Genomic DNA, 16,160 nt, shown 5'->3' on the forward strand with positions numbered 1-16,160 from the left:
AAAAAAAACAAAGCAAAACAATAAAAAAACAAGAAAGGGTCATCAAGCAAAACAATAAAAAATAAATTAAAAAACTTGCAATGAGGGGCAACAGGTATTCGCATCTATTTCTGGTGGATAAATTAGTAATCCTTTTTTTTGAGAAAAATTTGCACAAGCTCTTTTATCCAGCAATTCCTAGGTATTTTCCCACATGCATTTGTACAAGGTCATTCATTGTAGCATCCTCTGCGATAAGATGTGATCAGAAGTGATTGAAATTCTCATGGTTAGATGGATTCTGTCATATCCATGAAACAGAGATGAATACTACCACAGACAGAATATGGCTATATTCTGATGAAATGAAAAGTCCTTCAAGATGTACTTTTAAGGGAAAAAAACAAGATGTAGAGCATTTGGTATAAAATGCTGCCAATGGAAAGAAAAGATGCATTTGGGTATGTTTGTACACAACAGACCACTTCTGGAAAGGTAAACAAGAAAGGAATAACGGTGGCTGCTTCATAGGAGTTGTGTTGGGGGCTGAAGAGGGTAGGATAATATATGGCATAGGCATATATTACTTATTTTTACAGTTATACAATTAAAAACAAATATAAGTAAATTTAAAAATGGGACAATACATGAAAAAAAGTTTTAAAATTTGTTTTTCCTCCTGGAAAAAATGGCTTGCTACAGAAAATATTATATTCAAACAAACTTCACTACAAATCACTACAAACCACTAAGCAATCTCTGATCAGCAGAGCAAACGAGGGCACTTTTGAGGAAACAAGTGGTCACCTGGTTAAGTATGAGATTAAGTACCACTTTCTCCCACTCCCCTCAAAGTTGCCCTCATGCCTCCCTCTGCCCCTCTGGGGCTGCCTGGCTGGGGTCCTAATTTCCCAAGGCAATGGCATGTGAACTTGAGGAAAATTATTAGAGTGTGTGCCATATGCAGACTGATAGGTCTTCCTGCCCTCTCAACCAAATGCACAAACACTCTTAAGCCCAATATTCCAGTAAATTTTTTTTTTTTAAAGTTTTGGACTTTGATTTCTGTTAAAATGCAGAGCATCCCAGGCAAGTTAATAGCACTGTTCTTAGCTATTCATAGTGAGAGGAATGATGATTTTACCATCCTTTTTTTGAAAAATGAGCTTTGATTGAGAAAAATCAGTGGGGCTGGCTTTGGGCTCTAGAGGAGGTAAGACAGGATAGAGTGGAGAAGACAGAGGATGGGGAAAGGAGAAGAGAACTTGAAGATTGGAAGCTCCAAGATAAACTTCCACATTTTACCTAAGGCCTGTTCTCAAAATAAATAAAACAAGACTTTCTGGAATGTTTTATTAGGTGTGGAAAGCAGAAGAGAAGAAAATATATCAAGAAAAAACTGTAATTTTATGTAAAATTATGCTGAACTTTTTTATCTTATCAAAAGTCCTAAGTTGGCTCATAATGAATTCTTACTAAGTGATAGCTATTTTTACTGTGATGCTGGTCCACCAGTATGGGGCGGGGGAAAGGACAGGTGGGTGGTGAGTCTATTTTCAGTCTGCCCTCCTCTTTCTCATCAAAGGAAAGACGAGAACTTTGAGAGGCTGAGGCAACCAGGAAAGGTGCAAGGAGGTGGCCAGAACAGTCAGTGCTGCTGAACGCGAATTAGTCCACTACCCAGACGATGTGAAAAGCTGGCTTGGGAGGGGATGCAGGATGCCCTGGCAGCAATGGGAGAAATGTTAAAATGATTATGTGGCACTAACTGAATGACTCTTCCCAATAAGCAGACCCAGAACATCTTTCTTACTTCTGTGAACAACCAGGGACAGTTAGAGGCTGTTCACACAGCACCCTATAACCTTCAGGGAAATCGGGGAAGTAGAACTACTTGCATGAGGGTTAATGATTCACGTTTCCCTGGTGAATACTTTCTCTCCCCTCCATTCTCCCAACATGAAGTGGTCTCTGGAGAAAGACAGACAGACATTAAAGCTCTCTTTAATGAGAGCTTATTAAATGCCAGGCATTGTGTCAGCCCTTTACTAGCTCACATATTCCTTACAACTCTAATAGGCAGGAACCAACATTCTTAGTGCTCTAATAAGGATAGCTAAGAACAGAGAAGCTCAGCTGCTTTCCTGAGGCCAGGCAGTCGGTAAGTGGCTGGTCAGGAGGCAACACTCAGGACTGTGTCCCCAGCACTGTTCTGTAGACTGTTAAGCACTGTGAGGGCAGGACCCGTGCCTGCTCTTTCCTTGTGCCGTGCTGAGTACACTGCCCAACAAACAAAGGTGATGGGAGGTTTGCAGAATGTAAACGGGAATGCGGCTGGGAATGCGAGAATGAAGGCAGAAATGCCGGAATAAAGGTCGGACTGGGGTAGAGAAAGCAGGCGGGGATTCGGAAACGCGGGTGGGAATTAGAGCAGGGATGTGGGAACGCGGAAACGCAGGTGGGAACGATGGGGAGAAAGTGGCGATGCTGGGGGATGCAGTTGGGAATGCAGGAATGAGGGTGGAAATGGGGGAATGCAGGCTGGAAAAGAGTGGAGAATACAGGAACGCAGAGACGGATGCTGCGGAAATGCGGGACGACCCCAAGCCACCCGCTCACCTGTGAAGAAGGGCATGAAAGCGAGGCTGCAGGCCAAGAGGAGCCGGCCTGCGGCCGAGGGGCGCATGGCTGAGGCTGCGGCCGGCCCCGTCGCTCTCTCGGGAAGGGAGCAGCCAGTGAGCTCCGTTCCCCGCAGGGGACACGCCCAGGCCGCGGGCCGCCTCCCGCCACGCCAATGGCCTTTCCGCCGCCGGGTGCGAGCGCCCCTCACAGAGCCCCGGCTGCTGGGTGGGCCGCGCTGGGAACTCGGCCTCTGGAGGCGCCTGGGACTCGGAAGCACGGCCTAGCCGAGACTCGTCGGCCCAGGGAGCCTCTGGCCTGTCCGCTCCTTTCCACAGGCGCTGGGGGCCGGCGGGAGGCGCTGCACGGGCAGCTGCGGCCTCTGGGCGAGGTGACTTGGTGAACAGGTACCTGACGCCGGGCGGCCCGGATGGGCTAGGCCGGACGGCACTGCGCATGCGCTGGCCTCTGCCGTCGCTTTGGCCTGCCCCATTGGTCCTCACTTCCCGCTCTTCCCGCTCTTCCCGCCCTCTGGGAGGCTTGGCCAATGAGATCCCGGTGGCTCCCGGCTCACGTGACTGGAGAAAGCCTGGTGGGCTATTTCCACAGTTCTGAGGATGGGGAAAACTTGGAGGAGCTGGAATGTCTGTTTTTCCAGTTCTTTGGTTCTCACCCCCCGAATTAAAGACATGCTACTGTGGCTGACCCTCTTCCCTACCTAGTCTAAGCGTTTTTGAGGAAAGGGTACCTATATATTTAATCCTCTGACCAGGAACATCCTACCCTACCAATACCCTCCAAGTCGTCAACGCATCTAGTGCAATTCTGGCACCTCTGAAGATTTTCTAACACACCCACACCTCCTTGAGACTGAACACTTTGAAAGGACAGGGACTGTGTATATATGCATGATCCGCATACTTCCAGTCCTTAGCACTGTGCCTGGGACATAAATGCATTGTTAGTGTGTGTTGAATGAACACACACTTAGGTAGAAGATTCCCTTCTCCCTGTAAGCAAAAGAGTGTTAGAATTTTTCCTGTTACCCAACTGCTGTTTTGATGGCTTGCTTTTCCGGCAGCTGCAGAAGCTCTAATTCTTTGTGGAAACAACCTAAATGTCCATCAATGGATGAATGGATAAAGAAAATGTGCCATCTACCTATGATGATGTGACACCTACCTTAGCCTTAAAAAGGAGATCTTGTGACAAGCTACAACATGAAGGCATCTTGAGCACATTATGCTAAGTGAAATAAGCCAGTCACAAAAAGACAATTACTGCATGATTCCATTTACATAGGTATCTAAAGTAGGCAAACTCTTAAAAACAGAAAGTAGAATGGTGACTTCCAGGAGCTGGGGAAGGTGAAGGGCAGTTATTGTTCAGTGGGTGTAGAGGTTCAGTTTTGCAAGATGAAAAAGTTCCAGGGATCTGTAGCACAACAAGGTGCATGTAGTTGGTAGCACAGCACACTTAAAAATGATTAAGATGGTAAATGTTATGGAATGCGTTTTTTTACGCAATAAACAATAATTTAAAGGAAAAACCTACTCGTTTAACATTTACATCACAACCTTCATTCTTTGTGGCAGATTCACCAGCCACTAAGTTGCTTTGACCATTCATCCAGTGTTTTGACCCGTGATTGATAAACATCCCCTAAAGCACTTTGCAACAGAACTTGCTGCAATGATGAAAATGCTCTATATCTATGCTAATACAGTAAGTACTGTGGTGGGTCGAATGGTGGCCCCACATATTTGTCCACATTCGAATCCCCAGAACTTGTGAATATTACTTTATATGGAAAAATGTGTGAATAAGTTAAGAATCTTGAGGGAGAACTTATCCTGGATTATATAGGTGGGACCCTAAATGCAATCACATTTATCTTTATAAGAGAAGCAGAGGAAGTGTTTTTGAGACCGAGGAGAAGACACAGAGAAACAGAGGCCATGTGACCATGGAGACAGAGATTGGAGTGATGAGACCCACAAGCCAAGGAATGCTGACAGACACTAGCAGTGGGAAGAGGCAAGGAACGGAGTCTCCCCAAGTCTCTGGCAGAAGCGTGACCCTGCCAACAACTGATTTCAGAATTCTGGCTTCCATAACTTTGTGAAAATAAATTTCTGTTTTTTTCGGCCACTTAGTCTGTGGTAATTTGTTACATCAGCCCTAGAAAATTAATAGAAGTAACACATTTGGCTCTTGAGGTGACTGTACACTTGAAATGTGGCCAGTAAGGCTGATAAATGGAATTTTAAATTCTATTTGATTTTAGTTAATTTAAACTATAAATCATCTTGAGTTGCTCTCTTCTGCCCTTTAGCCGCATTCCACTTCCACACAGTCACACAGTGAAATTTCTTTTCTTTTTTCTTTTTTTTTTATTATACTTTAAGTTCTAGGGTACATGTGCACAACGTGCAGGTTTGTTACATATGTATACTTGTGCCATGTTGGTGTGCTGCACCCATTAACTCGCCATTTACATTAGGTATATCTCTTAATGCTATCCCTCCCCCCTCCCCACAATAGGCCCCGGTGTGTGATGTTCCCCTTCCTGTGTCCAAGTGATCTCATTGTTCAATTCCCACCTATGAGTGAGAACATGCAGTGTTTGGTTTTCTGTTCTTGTGATAGTTTGCTGAGAATGATGGTCTCCAACTGCATCCATGTCCCTACAAAAGACACGAACTCATCCTTTTTTATGGCTGCATAGTATTCCATGGTGTATATGTGCCACATTTTCTTAATCCAGTCTGTCACTGATGGACATTTGGGTTGCTTCCAAGTCTTTGCTATTGTGAATAGTGCCGCAATAAACATACGTGTGCATGTGTCTTTATAGCAGCATGATTTATAATCCTTTGGGTACATACCCAGTAATGGGATGGCTGGGTCATGTGGTACTTCTAGTTCTAGATCCTTGAGGAATTGCCATACACACAGTGCAATTTCTAAATCTCTGAACACCTGTCCTGGAACTGAATATGACATTACTCAGGCTCTAACTCCCAATCCAGTTGTCTCCAACATTCCTAACCCCTACTCCCATGGCAGCCTGTTATAGTCTATGATGTCTCAACTGTTTTTCATCAATTCTCCCAGAGAAGTTTTTAAAATATATTCTTTTCCCAGTTGACCTCTCCTCCATTAAATTGTAACACTGCTGATAAACTGTTTATTTGTTTGTACATTGTGATCTCTCAGAGGACCACAAACCATTGTAATACCTAAGATTTCTCCCTACCTCTCCCTGCCAAAAAACTCCAATTTTTGCCCTTTTAGGGATGATATTGTCCCCATTGAGAATGCATGCCCTAACCCAGTGATTCTCAACAGGAGATGATATTGTACTCTGGGCTACATTTGGCAATATATTGAGGCATTTCTGGTTATCACACTGGAAGAGGAAGTGGTGTGCTACTGACGACTAGTGGGTAAAGGCCAGCAATGCCGCTAAACGTCTTACAATGCAACCTTCCCTCAACCACAACAAAGAATTATTTAGCATAAAATGTCAATTGTGCTGAGGCTGAGAAACCCTGTGTTAGCCTAGGCAACTAAAGGCCATCAAGGACAAATCTGTAGTTTGATATATCAAAATTTCTCATTTTGTGGAACTGTGGGGCATCACACCAAGGACTTAGAAGATTTAGGGGAAAGGTAAATCATAGATTCTCCTACTCTTCTCAGGAGAAACTTAAATGAAACTCAAAGCAAAGCACAGATGTATGCAAATAAAACCATGTCGAGTGTGAACTGTCAGGTACAGTTTCCTAGTGAAAAAGTTTAGACACAAATGTTCCTGGGAACTCCTTGTCTGTACCTCTGCTCCTGGGTTGGAAAGCAAGGCTGCTTTTCTGACAACGTGTCTGATTCTCTAGGCAGGTTCACAGTGAGTAAGAAAGCAGTAGTCAAAGAAGGGGACAATTAAGACATTTTACAACTCAAGGCTGCTCTTGGGAGAAACACTGTTTCTGTTAACTCTGCAAGGAGAGTTATATGGTATCTGTTCTCCCAGCTTGACCAATGTCAGGAAAGATTTTAAACTCGATTAGAGCTCATATTTAAAGCTTCATCAATAACTCAACTTGTTTGAACCTTTTTATAACTTCCACTGAGTAGTCCTTTTTTTTTTTCTTTTTTTTTTTGAGACAGAGTCTTGCTCTGTCGCCCAGGCTGGAGTGCAGTGGAGCAATCTCGGCTCACTGCAAGCTCTGCCTCCCGGGTTCACACCATTCTCCTGCCTCAGCCTCCTGAGTAGCTGGGACTACAGGCGCCCACCACCATGCCAGGCTAATTTTTTTGTGTTTTTTTTTTTTTTTGGTAGAAATGGGGTTTCACCGTGTTAGCCAGGATGGTCTCGATCTTGTGACCTCGTGATCCTCCCAAAGTGCTGGGATTACAGGCGTGAGCCACCGCGCCTGTCCTTTCACTGAGTAGTCCTTTTATTGTCTCCAATGATTGCTGATCTGGTCTAGACTCCAGTTACTATCCCGTGTACCCTTGCTGCTTTAGTGTTCTTCTCCTGTCAAATGACTTGAAAACATTTGACTCTGGAGCCATACAGACATTCAAACAGAATTGACAAAATAAAACAGACAAAAATCATGCAAGCAAGCAGGGAAAAAAATATCTCACCCGTGTAGCTACATGCTACAACAAATTTATGCTTGTTACCCTCATTTGAGCTCCAAGTTAGCTCAGCAATCTTTTTACTCCTCTTCCTCTATTCCCTTCTGAGAGACTTCTCTGCCCAAAAGACACAGCCACCTGCTATGAGATGCACACACTCATTCACTTATTCTATTCAGTCTCCAAGTATTTGTTAACGTCTTACTATGTGTCAAATCCTCTGGCAGAGTGCAGAAATGAAAAGCACACAGTTTCCGCCCTCAAACAGTCCAGTGTGAGAGAGAGATTTATTAGTAAACTAACAATTACTATATAGCAACACATGTTTGTAAATGTCTGGGTGATCTAGGTGGCTCCTGGCTTCGATTACCAATGATAGAGTATGCATCAGGCAGGACGAGTCTGGGTTTGTTGTAGTAACAAACCTCATTCTCTCTGTTGCCAGAAGGTGGCAGAAGCTCTGGTCCAATCAGAAACCAAGGCTGCTAGAAGCTCTAATCTCAACAAGAGCTTCCCTTGCCATCGTATCGGGGAAGAGGATGTGGCAAATCATGTACTGGTGATTCAGTGTTCCTCAGGTCACATTCCACTGAGTGGTTGAAACAGCTGTGCTGACTATGCCTAACTTCAAAGGGATGGGGCAGAGTGATCCTACCGTGTGCCTTGAAGGAGAAGAATATTTGTGTAGAGACCTAAGGACTAACACACACTAATATCTGGTAACATCAGTAATGATTTGAACTCTGAGATCCCTTTGTTTCCTCCCTCTAGAAAGAAAGGAGAGTTTTAAACTTTGTTTAAAAAGAAAATAAAAATGAGGATAAATAAACTGATAAGCAAAAAAATAGTGTACCACTTTACAAGGAAGAAAATATAAAATATTTAAGGTAAATATCTTACTGGACTATCGATAATCTAGACCAGTGCTGTCCAATAGAAATTCGATGTAAGCCAAATTTGTATTTTTTATTTCTTTGGTAGTCTCATTATGAAAAGTAAAAAGAAACAGGTGAAATTAACTTTGGTAATATATTTTATTTTACCCTATAAACCTAAAATATTACCATTTCAATATGTAATCAAATAGAAAATATTAATGAAATAGTTTACATTTTCTTGCTCTTGTTTTGTGCCAAGTCCTCAACATTGAGAATATATTTTATTCTGCCTCAAAAACAACAAAAAAGAGAATATATTTTATACTTTTGGCACATCTTGATTTGGATATTAAGTTTTCATTGAAAATCCCAGATCTGTATTTTGATTTCACAAAGTGTATAGTTGAAAAAGGGGAATAACATGCCCAACTTGTTCCAAACATATTAAAAAGTCTTCCAATAACTGACTCAAGCATCGATTTTAAAAATTAAATTAATTAAAATAAAGTTAAATTAAAAGTCCAGCTCCTCAGTCGCACTAGCCACATGTGGCTAATAGTTGCCGTATCGGGCAGCTCTGCTCTACATTGGCAGTTTGTGGGTAGAAATTCCGTAGGTAATCAATAAAAAGTGGAAATACAAACATCACCTGGAGAGACTGGGATTAAATAATTTATGGAGACTAGAAGGCCACAGTTGGGGCAGTGGGGCCACAGGAGGGTCAGTGTCACCCCAGCTTCCACGTCCCTGCTGGATTCATCCCCATAGGAGGAGACCAGGGATCATGCCTTCATCCCAGCTTGAAGTCTGAGCATCACATTGACTCTGGTTGAAGAGTATGATGGTTGGCGCCATTTATCTCACTGGATGTGTCTTCTCTTGACCTGTGATTGTCCTTACTTCTTTCCAACTCCCCAATAAATCTGAGATTAACCCTAAATAAGATTTTAGTGTCTATGTTCCCTATTCCTCACCATTTCATAGTCTCATAATCTTGGCTTTAACTGAGAAAACCCAGGTAATACACTGCACTCTGGGTACGGTTCTTCAAGACATAGGTGATGCTTGAACTCAAGCATTAGGATATTAGGGGGAAAATATGAATTGAAATGAAACCCACAGATTGTCAAAATGGACTGTGCTATGACTTGCAAAGCGGATACACTGTACCAAAACATTACGTCCATCGGAGACTATCCAGGCCCAGTCTTTTAACATCACTTAGTTCAGACCCATATGTTTCCAGATAGCATACCAGATAAACAGATTGAAGAGTCTCTGTATTCAGATGTTCTAAACATATGACCATTTACTGTTTTAGCAATTCTCTGGTTTACAAGCTCTGACCAATCTCAGGCAGCACTATCCTATGACTAACTCCAGCCCTCAAACTATTAATACTCTGTCCTTAGTTCATCCTTTTCGAGACTTCCCGTGGTTCCTTATGGCGGCTGTCTTCCTTGTTGCAGGAAGCAATAAATAAACGTATCTCTGTTGGCTCCCAATGTGTCCTGGTGATCTGTGGCCGATGGACATCAAATTAGCTTTCCAACTGCCATGTTCCTCCTGAAGTGCCCCACAGCCTCTGAGCACACTTCTGTTGGACCCTTTCTGATAATAACAAATGCCTTAAATATCGTAGTTCTATTCAAACCAAGAACAATCACATTGAATGATTCTCATTGTATTACAGGTAGCATGTACACTATTCCATCTGAGGATATTTAATTCGTTTAAAACAGGACCAAGAATGGTGAGTGAACATCTCTATTGGCAAGTCAGACAACTCATCAGGTGATCTATGGCCTTCTGAGAAGGGAGACTGTTCCCTGGTTTTCTTCATAGGTAGATGGGTAGTCCACTGTGAGTTCACCTCTCCAGCCCTCTTGCCCTTATTCTTTTTTGCTTTTTGTCCCATCTGAGATTCTCTTAGGCACTTAATTGAAAAAGGTTAATCCTTTATTCAAAAAACATTGAGGACCTAAAAAATGTGCCCAACTTGGAAGCAACTTGCCTCCCGTGGATCTTGGTAGTAGTAATTTCACTGGTCCAGTGCTGCCAATACTTAAATGTTGTGTGTTAAAAACTGCAAGCTAGTCGAGGAAGTAGAGGCTGTTAATGTAGGTAAACCAGTGCTTCTCAATCCATTTATCTCGCTGAGAATGAAGTATGGATGAGAGGAGATACTGACCTTTCTCCTCACCTCAGTGCTGATTCTCAAACTTAAGTGTACATCAGAATCCCATGAAGGGCTTCTTAAACATGAATTATCGGGCCCTGCTCCCAGAGTTTTACTCAGTAGTTCTGGGTTGGGTCCACAGAGCCTGCATTTTTAGCAAGTTTCCAGGTGACCCTGATGTTTCTGGTCCAGGGAACACACATTGAGAACCACTGCCATGGAGTGTGTGGAGCACCCAAACTAGTTGTCTGTATCTGTGAACAGCCCCAAACCTTATCTCAGTATATACCAAACAAATTCTTTAACTTTATACACGTTTCACGATGGGGAAGATGTTGACTCTATACTGCCGAAATTTAGCAATCTTGGCTGTATCTTGGAGAAAAGGAAAAAGCTGCATGAAAAAAATGGGATTGAAGTAGTTTTGTGTTGAAGTGCAAAAAATGGTGTTATGTTTAAATATTTGTCTGAGAAAACCTATGAGAAAGAAACATGCCTTTTATTATTAGCAGGAGTATGGGGTTAGGGGAGGAAAACCAAGAGACTGAAGTTGAAAGTTTAGTGAGAAAAAGTAAAAGAGATTCCTGTTTCTGTATACTACATTCTGTAAAGCAGAAGGTATGTCTTCTGTACTAGTTTTCTATTAATGTGTAAAAGTTGCCAAAAAATTATTGGCTTAAAGCAACACACGCTTATTATCTCATAATCTCCATGGGTTGGGATTTTAGCATGAGTTAACTGGGTCCTCCGCTCAGGGACTCACCAGGGTAAAATACAGGTGTTGGCCAGGGCCTTAAACTCATCTGAGGCTCTAGGTTCTTTTCCAGGCTAATTCAGGTCGTTGTCGGAATTCAGTTTCTTGCTGGGTCTGAGGCCTCTGTTTTCTTGCTGACTGATGGTTAGGGGTTGCTTTTGGCTCCTGGAGACCACGCTGATGTCCTACCTGTGTGGCCCTCTCAAAAATGGCAGCTACTTCTTCAGAGACAGCAGGAGAATCTCTTTTCTGCCATGATAAAGTCTTATAAAGTGTCACATAATCACCTTGCTCAAATAACAAACCTAATCAAGGTATTGACTGCCACATCCAATTCAAAGGTGCCATCTGCACTCAAGGGGAGGGTATTTGGCAGGGTGTATATACAAGGGTGTAGGAATCTCGGGACCATCTTTTACAGGGAGTTGGGAGATGGTGGAGTTGAAGGTTTAAGTAGGGTATCAATGGGTCAAAACAGCTCCCCTGTAGAATGGGAGAGAAAGCTAAGAAAATCCAGAAGCCCCATGAAGCAATGTTAGATTCCCATTTGAAGCTTCATGCTATGACTATTTAATGCTCCAGTCCAGAAATCTGTGTGGCTTTTCTCCAGTGGAACTCAGCATCCAGGTGAAGTCAGTAGGAAGGTTAGCACGTTGTTTGATTCAGGGTTGCAGTTTTCCCAGATGTGTGTAACTTACAGGCCACCAGTCAATGTTGTCTATGATATGACCTAGAGAACTAATGGAAGGATTGGCTTATGGGGTCTAAACTGAGTAGGTAAATACAAGAAGCAGGAACAGTGGGGAGGGAGAACGTTTCTGAAAACACCATGTCTTTGGACAGATAGGTGAGGTGTCTGAAGTAAAGATTTCATAAGGAAATAATTCTTGGTGATGACACAATTCTTAGCATGACCACAGAAGAGGACAGCTGAAATGAACTATAAAGATCACTTGGGATTAAATTGAGATGTTTGATGGAACATTTAAAAGGACCCTAAATCAGATTTCTAGAATCACTGTAGGACTTTGGGTGGAAAGGAAAAGCATAAGCAGGTGCTGTGGCTATCAATAAATTAGGTCAATAACTGATATTGACAAGGGTTTGCAGAGGGTGGAAGAGTCAATCACTACAGTCTCAAAAAAAAAAAATCACAATTTTACACAAGCAGAGGAAAGACGTTATGGTCTAGGAGTATCCCTGGGGAACATGTTGCAAGATGACCCACTCTCCTATCTGGGTGCTCAGAGCCTTCCCCAAAGCTAACCTCTTTTGATCTCTCCTCTCCATAGCAGGCTGGGTATAGGGGGGAGATATTATTCTCTTTTGTTCATTTTGACTACTTATCTTCAGTAAGTGCATCTATTTTCATAACTAGCCTCATGTGCAACATGTGGAAAAGTCACAGAAGTGCACGTCACGTTTACTAAGTCTTGCCTTTTCTCCTCAACTAGACTGTGAACCTCTTAATTTTCTTTGATATTCTCCCCAATTTAACCTACATGGCAGTATTTCTCAAATGCAAGGTCAAGACCCAGTAGATGGCTGAGAAATCTATTGAATGCATTGAGATCAACATTTTTTTTCAGTAAAAGAAGATAACAGAAGAGTATACATTTATATTTTGTTATGTAAAATTTTCATTTTTGCCATATATAAAATATACAAACACAAATATATGAAAACAAATATATAAGCACAAACATACACTATATATGTATACTATACAGACACATATATATGTATATGTATATAAATGAAAGATACACTCATCCACATCGATGTGCTGGATTGCAAGGTAAAATACACTTACTGTAATGTGGTCAAAAAATTATGAAACACATTGCTTCTTGATATGGAACATATGCTAGGTGTTCACCACTGGCCAACTAGACATGTAAGATGAATGAACAATAGAATTGGACAATTTCAAGAACTTATGAACCAAAGATTGAATGATACATACACACACATAGAGTAAGAGAAAGAGAGTCTGGGTGGGTGACTCTGTGTTGGCCTCTGAATGTGAGACTGCGCTAAATCCTTTCATCGTGACTCTAAGAGAGCAACCCTGCGTGTCACAGGAAGCTTTGTTAAAACATTCTTTAACGGCACATCTCTTATAAGCAAGATTCAAAACATCCCTGCCTACAGAGAGGGAAAGAAATGAAAACATTTCTGAGAGTTTTCCTGTATAACAAGTCCCCTGCCCTGCAGCGAGGTCTTTATGAGAGTATAACTGGAGCTTCAAGGGGGAAGAGTAGACCACATTTCCTTGGTAGAGAGAGGTCATGTGTGTAAAAGATTTGAGAATCCCTAAACCCTCTAGGTGGATCTAAAATCCTGCTGAAATCTATTTCTATTCTTTCTGGGCCTACTTGAGGGATCCTGAGTTTTAAGTTAAAAGCTACCTCTTTTAATAAGTAAGGAGAACTCCCAGGTTTAGCATCCTGGAATATGCCGAATAAGTCTGCGACCCTCATCACACATGCTCACATGCTTACGGGTCTGTGTTTTCTAGCTATCAGGGACAGAAAAGGACCAGGCCTAAAAGATTTAGCCACTAAAGAAACAGGCCTTTTAAAATTCAGTTTATGACCTACAGAGACAGCAAGAAGGTGAGCCAAAGGTGTTGGCTCCCTGTGGTCCTTCCAAGGGTGAAGAGGCAACAAGAAAAGCCAGAGAACCGCAACATGAATAACAGACACTCCTCTCTGCTGAGGAGCCAGCTCCATCCTGCAGACAAGCAGTTTTACAGCCTGCAGCCATGCTGTAAAGAGGGTAAGATAGAAAGCCTTAGGTCTCATCAGCACTCAGAAGGTGATAAGAAATTATCACCTTCCAGGAGAGACGAGGTGAGGTGAGGTGAGGCCTCCAGGAGAGACGAGGTGAGGCGAGGTGAGGCCTCCAAGGAGAGACGAGGTGAGGCGAGGTGAGGCCTCCAAGGAGAGACGAGGTAAGGTGAGGTGAGGCCTCCAAGGAGAGACGAGATAAGGTGAGGTGAGGCCTCCAGGAGGTGAGGCGAGGTGAGGCCTCCAAGGAGAGACGAGGTGAGGTGAGGTGAGGCCTCCAAGCAGCTCCCTGTAGGTCTTTCATGCTTTCATGTCCCAGACGATGAAAAGGAATTCAGTCGAAACTCAGCTCCAGGATGTTATGTGGCCTATGTGGATACAGGCAAGGTGGCCAGGACATCATGGCAGAGCCACACCCTACACACACGAGGTGTCATCTCAGTACTCCCCATGCTACTGCTCTCCCTGGTCTCCTTGAAACATAACCACCATCTGCCACGCCCACGGTCCCTCTCATTACCTCACTGGAAATACAAACCAAATTCAAACACCGCCTGCTATGGTTTGGGTAGGGTTTGCTTGACTCCTCCAAACCTCCTGTTGAAATATGATTCTCGGTGTTGGAGGGGTGGCCTCATGGGAGGTGTGTGGGTCACACGAGTGGATCCCTCATGAATGGCTTGGTGCCATCCTCGTGGTAATGAGTTTTCACTCTATTAGTTCCCATGAGAGCTGATTGTTAAAAGAAGCCCAGCACCTCTCCGTTCTCTTTCTCTTGCTTCCTTCCTTGCCATGTGATCTCTGCACAGCTGGCTCTCCTTTGCCTTCCTCCATGAGTGGAAGCATCGTGAAGCCCTCACCAGAAGCAGATGCTGGCACCATGCTTTTTGTGCAGCCTACAGAACTGTGAGCTAAATAAACCTCTGTTCTCAATAAATTACCCAGCCTCAACTATTTCTTTACAGCAACGCTGAACAGACTGAGACACCGCCCTAGCCTTCTTTACAATTCTCCTCTTAAATGTAACCTATGGATCAGAAACAGAAACTTTTCTTTCTTTTTAAATTTGTAATAGCATTTATCCTATCCAAACTATTATTGTTAATTATATAAGTAAATATACACTTTTTTTTAATGCTTCCACCAGACACAAGGCTCTAAACCATGAGGGAAAAATGCTGGGTTTGTGTCCATCTTTGTCTATCGCTGAAAACAGTTTGGTGCTGCTGGATGCACAAGCATGGTGCTGGCATCTGGCAAGGCCCCAGGGAGCTTTACTGATTGCAGAACGTGAAGCAGGAGCAGGCACATCACAGAGCCAGAGCAGGAGAAGAAAAGCTTTCTCAATAACAGAAGCTTCCTCCTAATAGAGGAAAACACCATATCTGAATGTTCTGGAAATGAAGAATCCCTGTTAGAATGTACAGCATTCTCACATTCCCTACAGGTAAGAAACATAACACCTCAGGACTGAGCCTCAAGAGAAATACATGTTCACCCAAGTATTGCTGCCTACTTAATGGGTGGCACTAGAAGGCAATGACTGTTTTAAGCCTGTTTCCGTAACTGTAAATGGAGGCACAAAGCTGTCTTTAACGTGTGTGATACTCTGTTATTATGAACTTTCCCTGACAACAATCATGAATAAGGCTGATTCCAAGAAGGGAGAATGACACAAAGGGATACCTAGGGATGATTTCTGAAGCATTATTTCCTGCAGATAAAAACCTAAATTTCAGATTAAAATAATGCAATTGCTATCAAAATCCCTATGGTAACTTTTTTTTTTTGCAGAAATATAAAAACCTAACCTAAAATCCATATGGGATTCCAAATGACCCCAAGGAGTCAAAACAATCTTGAAAAAGGACTAAGTTGGAGATCTCTCATTTCCTGATGTCAAAACTTACTAAAAAACTGCAATAATCAGTGTGTGGCACTGCCATAATGACAGATCTATAGACCAATGGAATAGGATAGAGAGTCCAGTACAATTGTGTCCATGGTCAATTGATCCTTGACAAGAATATAAAGAATATTCAATGGGAAAGGAACAGTCTTTACAACAAATGGCATGGAGAAAACTGGGTATCTGTCTGCAAAGGAATGAAGTTGAACCTTTACCTCATGTACAAAAATTGACTCAACATGGATCAATGACCTAAACATAAGAGCTAAAATGATAAACCTTTTAGAAGAAAACATAGAGAGAGGCTGGGCACGGTGGCTCACACCTGTAATCCCAGCACTTTGAGAGGCTGAGGTGGGTGGATCATGAGGTCAAGAGATCGAGACCATCCTGGCTAACACGG

The 16,160-nt window shown here is 42.7% G+C and overlaps 1 protein-coding gene across 1 annotated transcript in view; it reads right to left on the reverse strand.

Moving 5' to 3' along the window:
* Positions 1-1,627: 1,627 nt before the first annotated feature.
* The window catches only part of LOC105538388 (olfactory receptor 2Z1-like), a 37,578-nt gene continuing 23,045 nt past the window's right edge, over positions 1,628-16,160 (reverse strand). The window contains 2 exon segments of the mRNA XM_011978234.1: positions 1,628-1,703; positions 2,599-3,209. Of these exon segments, the coding sequence (XP_011833624.1) occupies positions 1,628-1,703; positions 2,599-3,209 (687 nt within the window).

Source organism: Mandrillus leucophaeus, unplaced genomic scaffold (assembly GCF_000951045.1).
Source record: "Mandrillus leucophaeus isolate KB7577 unplaced genomic scaffold, Mleu.le_1.0 Scaffold1031, whole genome shotgun sequence".
Taxonomy (NCBI): domain Eukaryota; kingdom Metazoa; phylum Chordata; class Mammalia; order Primates; family Cercopithecidae; genus Mandrillus; species Mandrillus leucophaeus.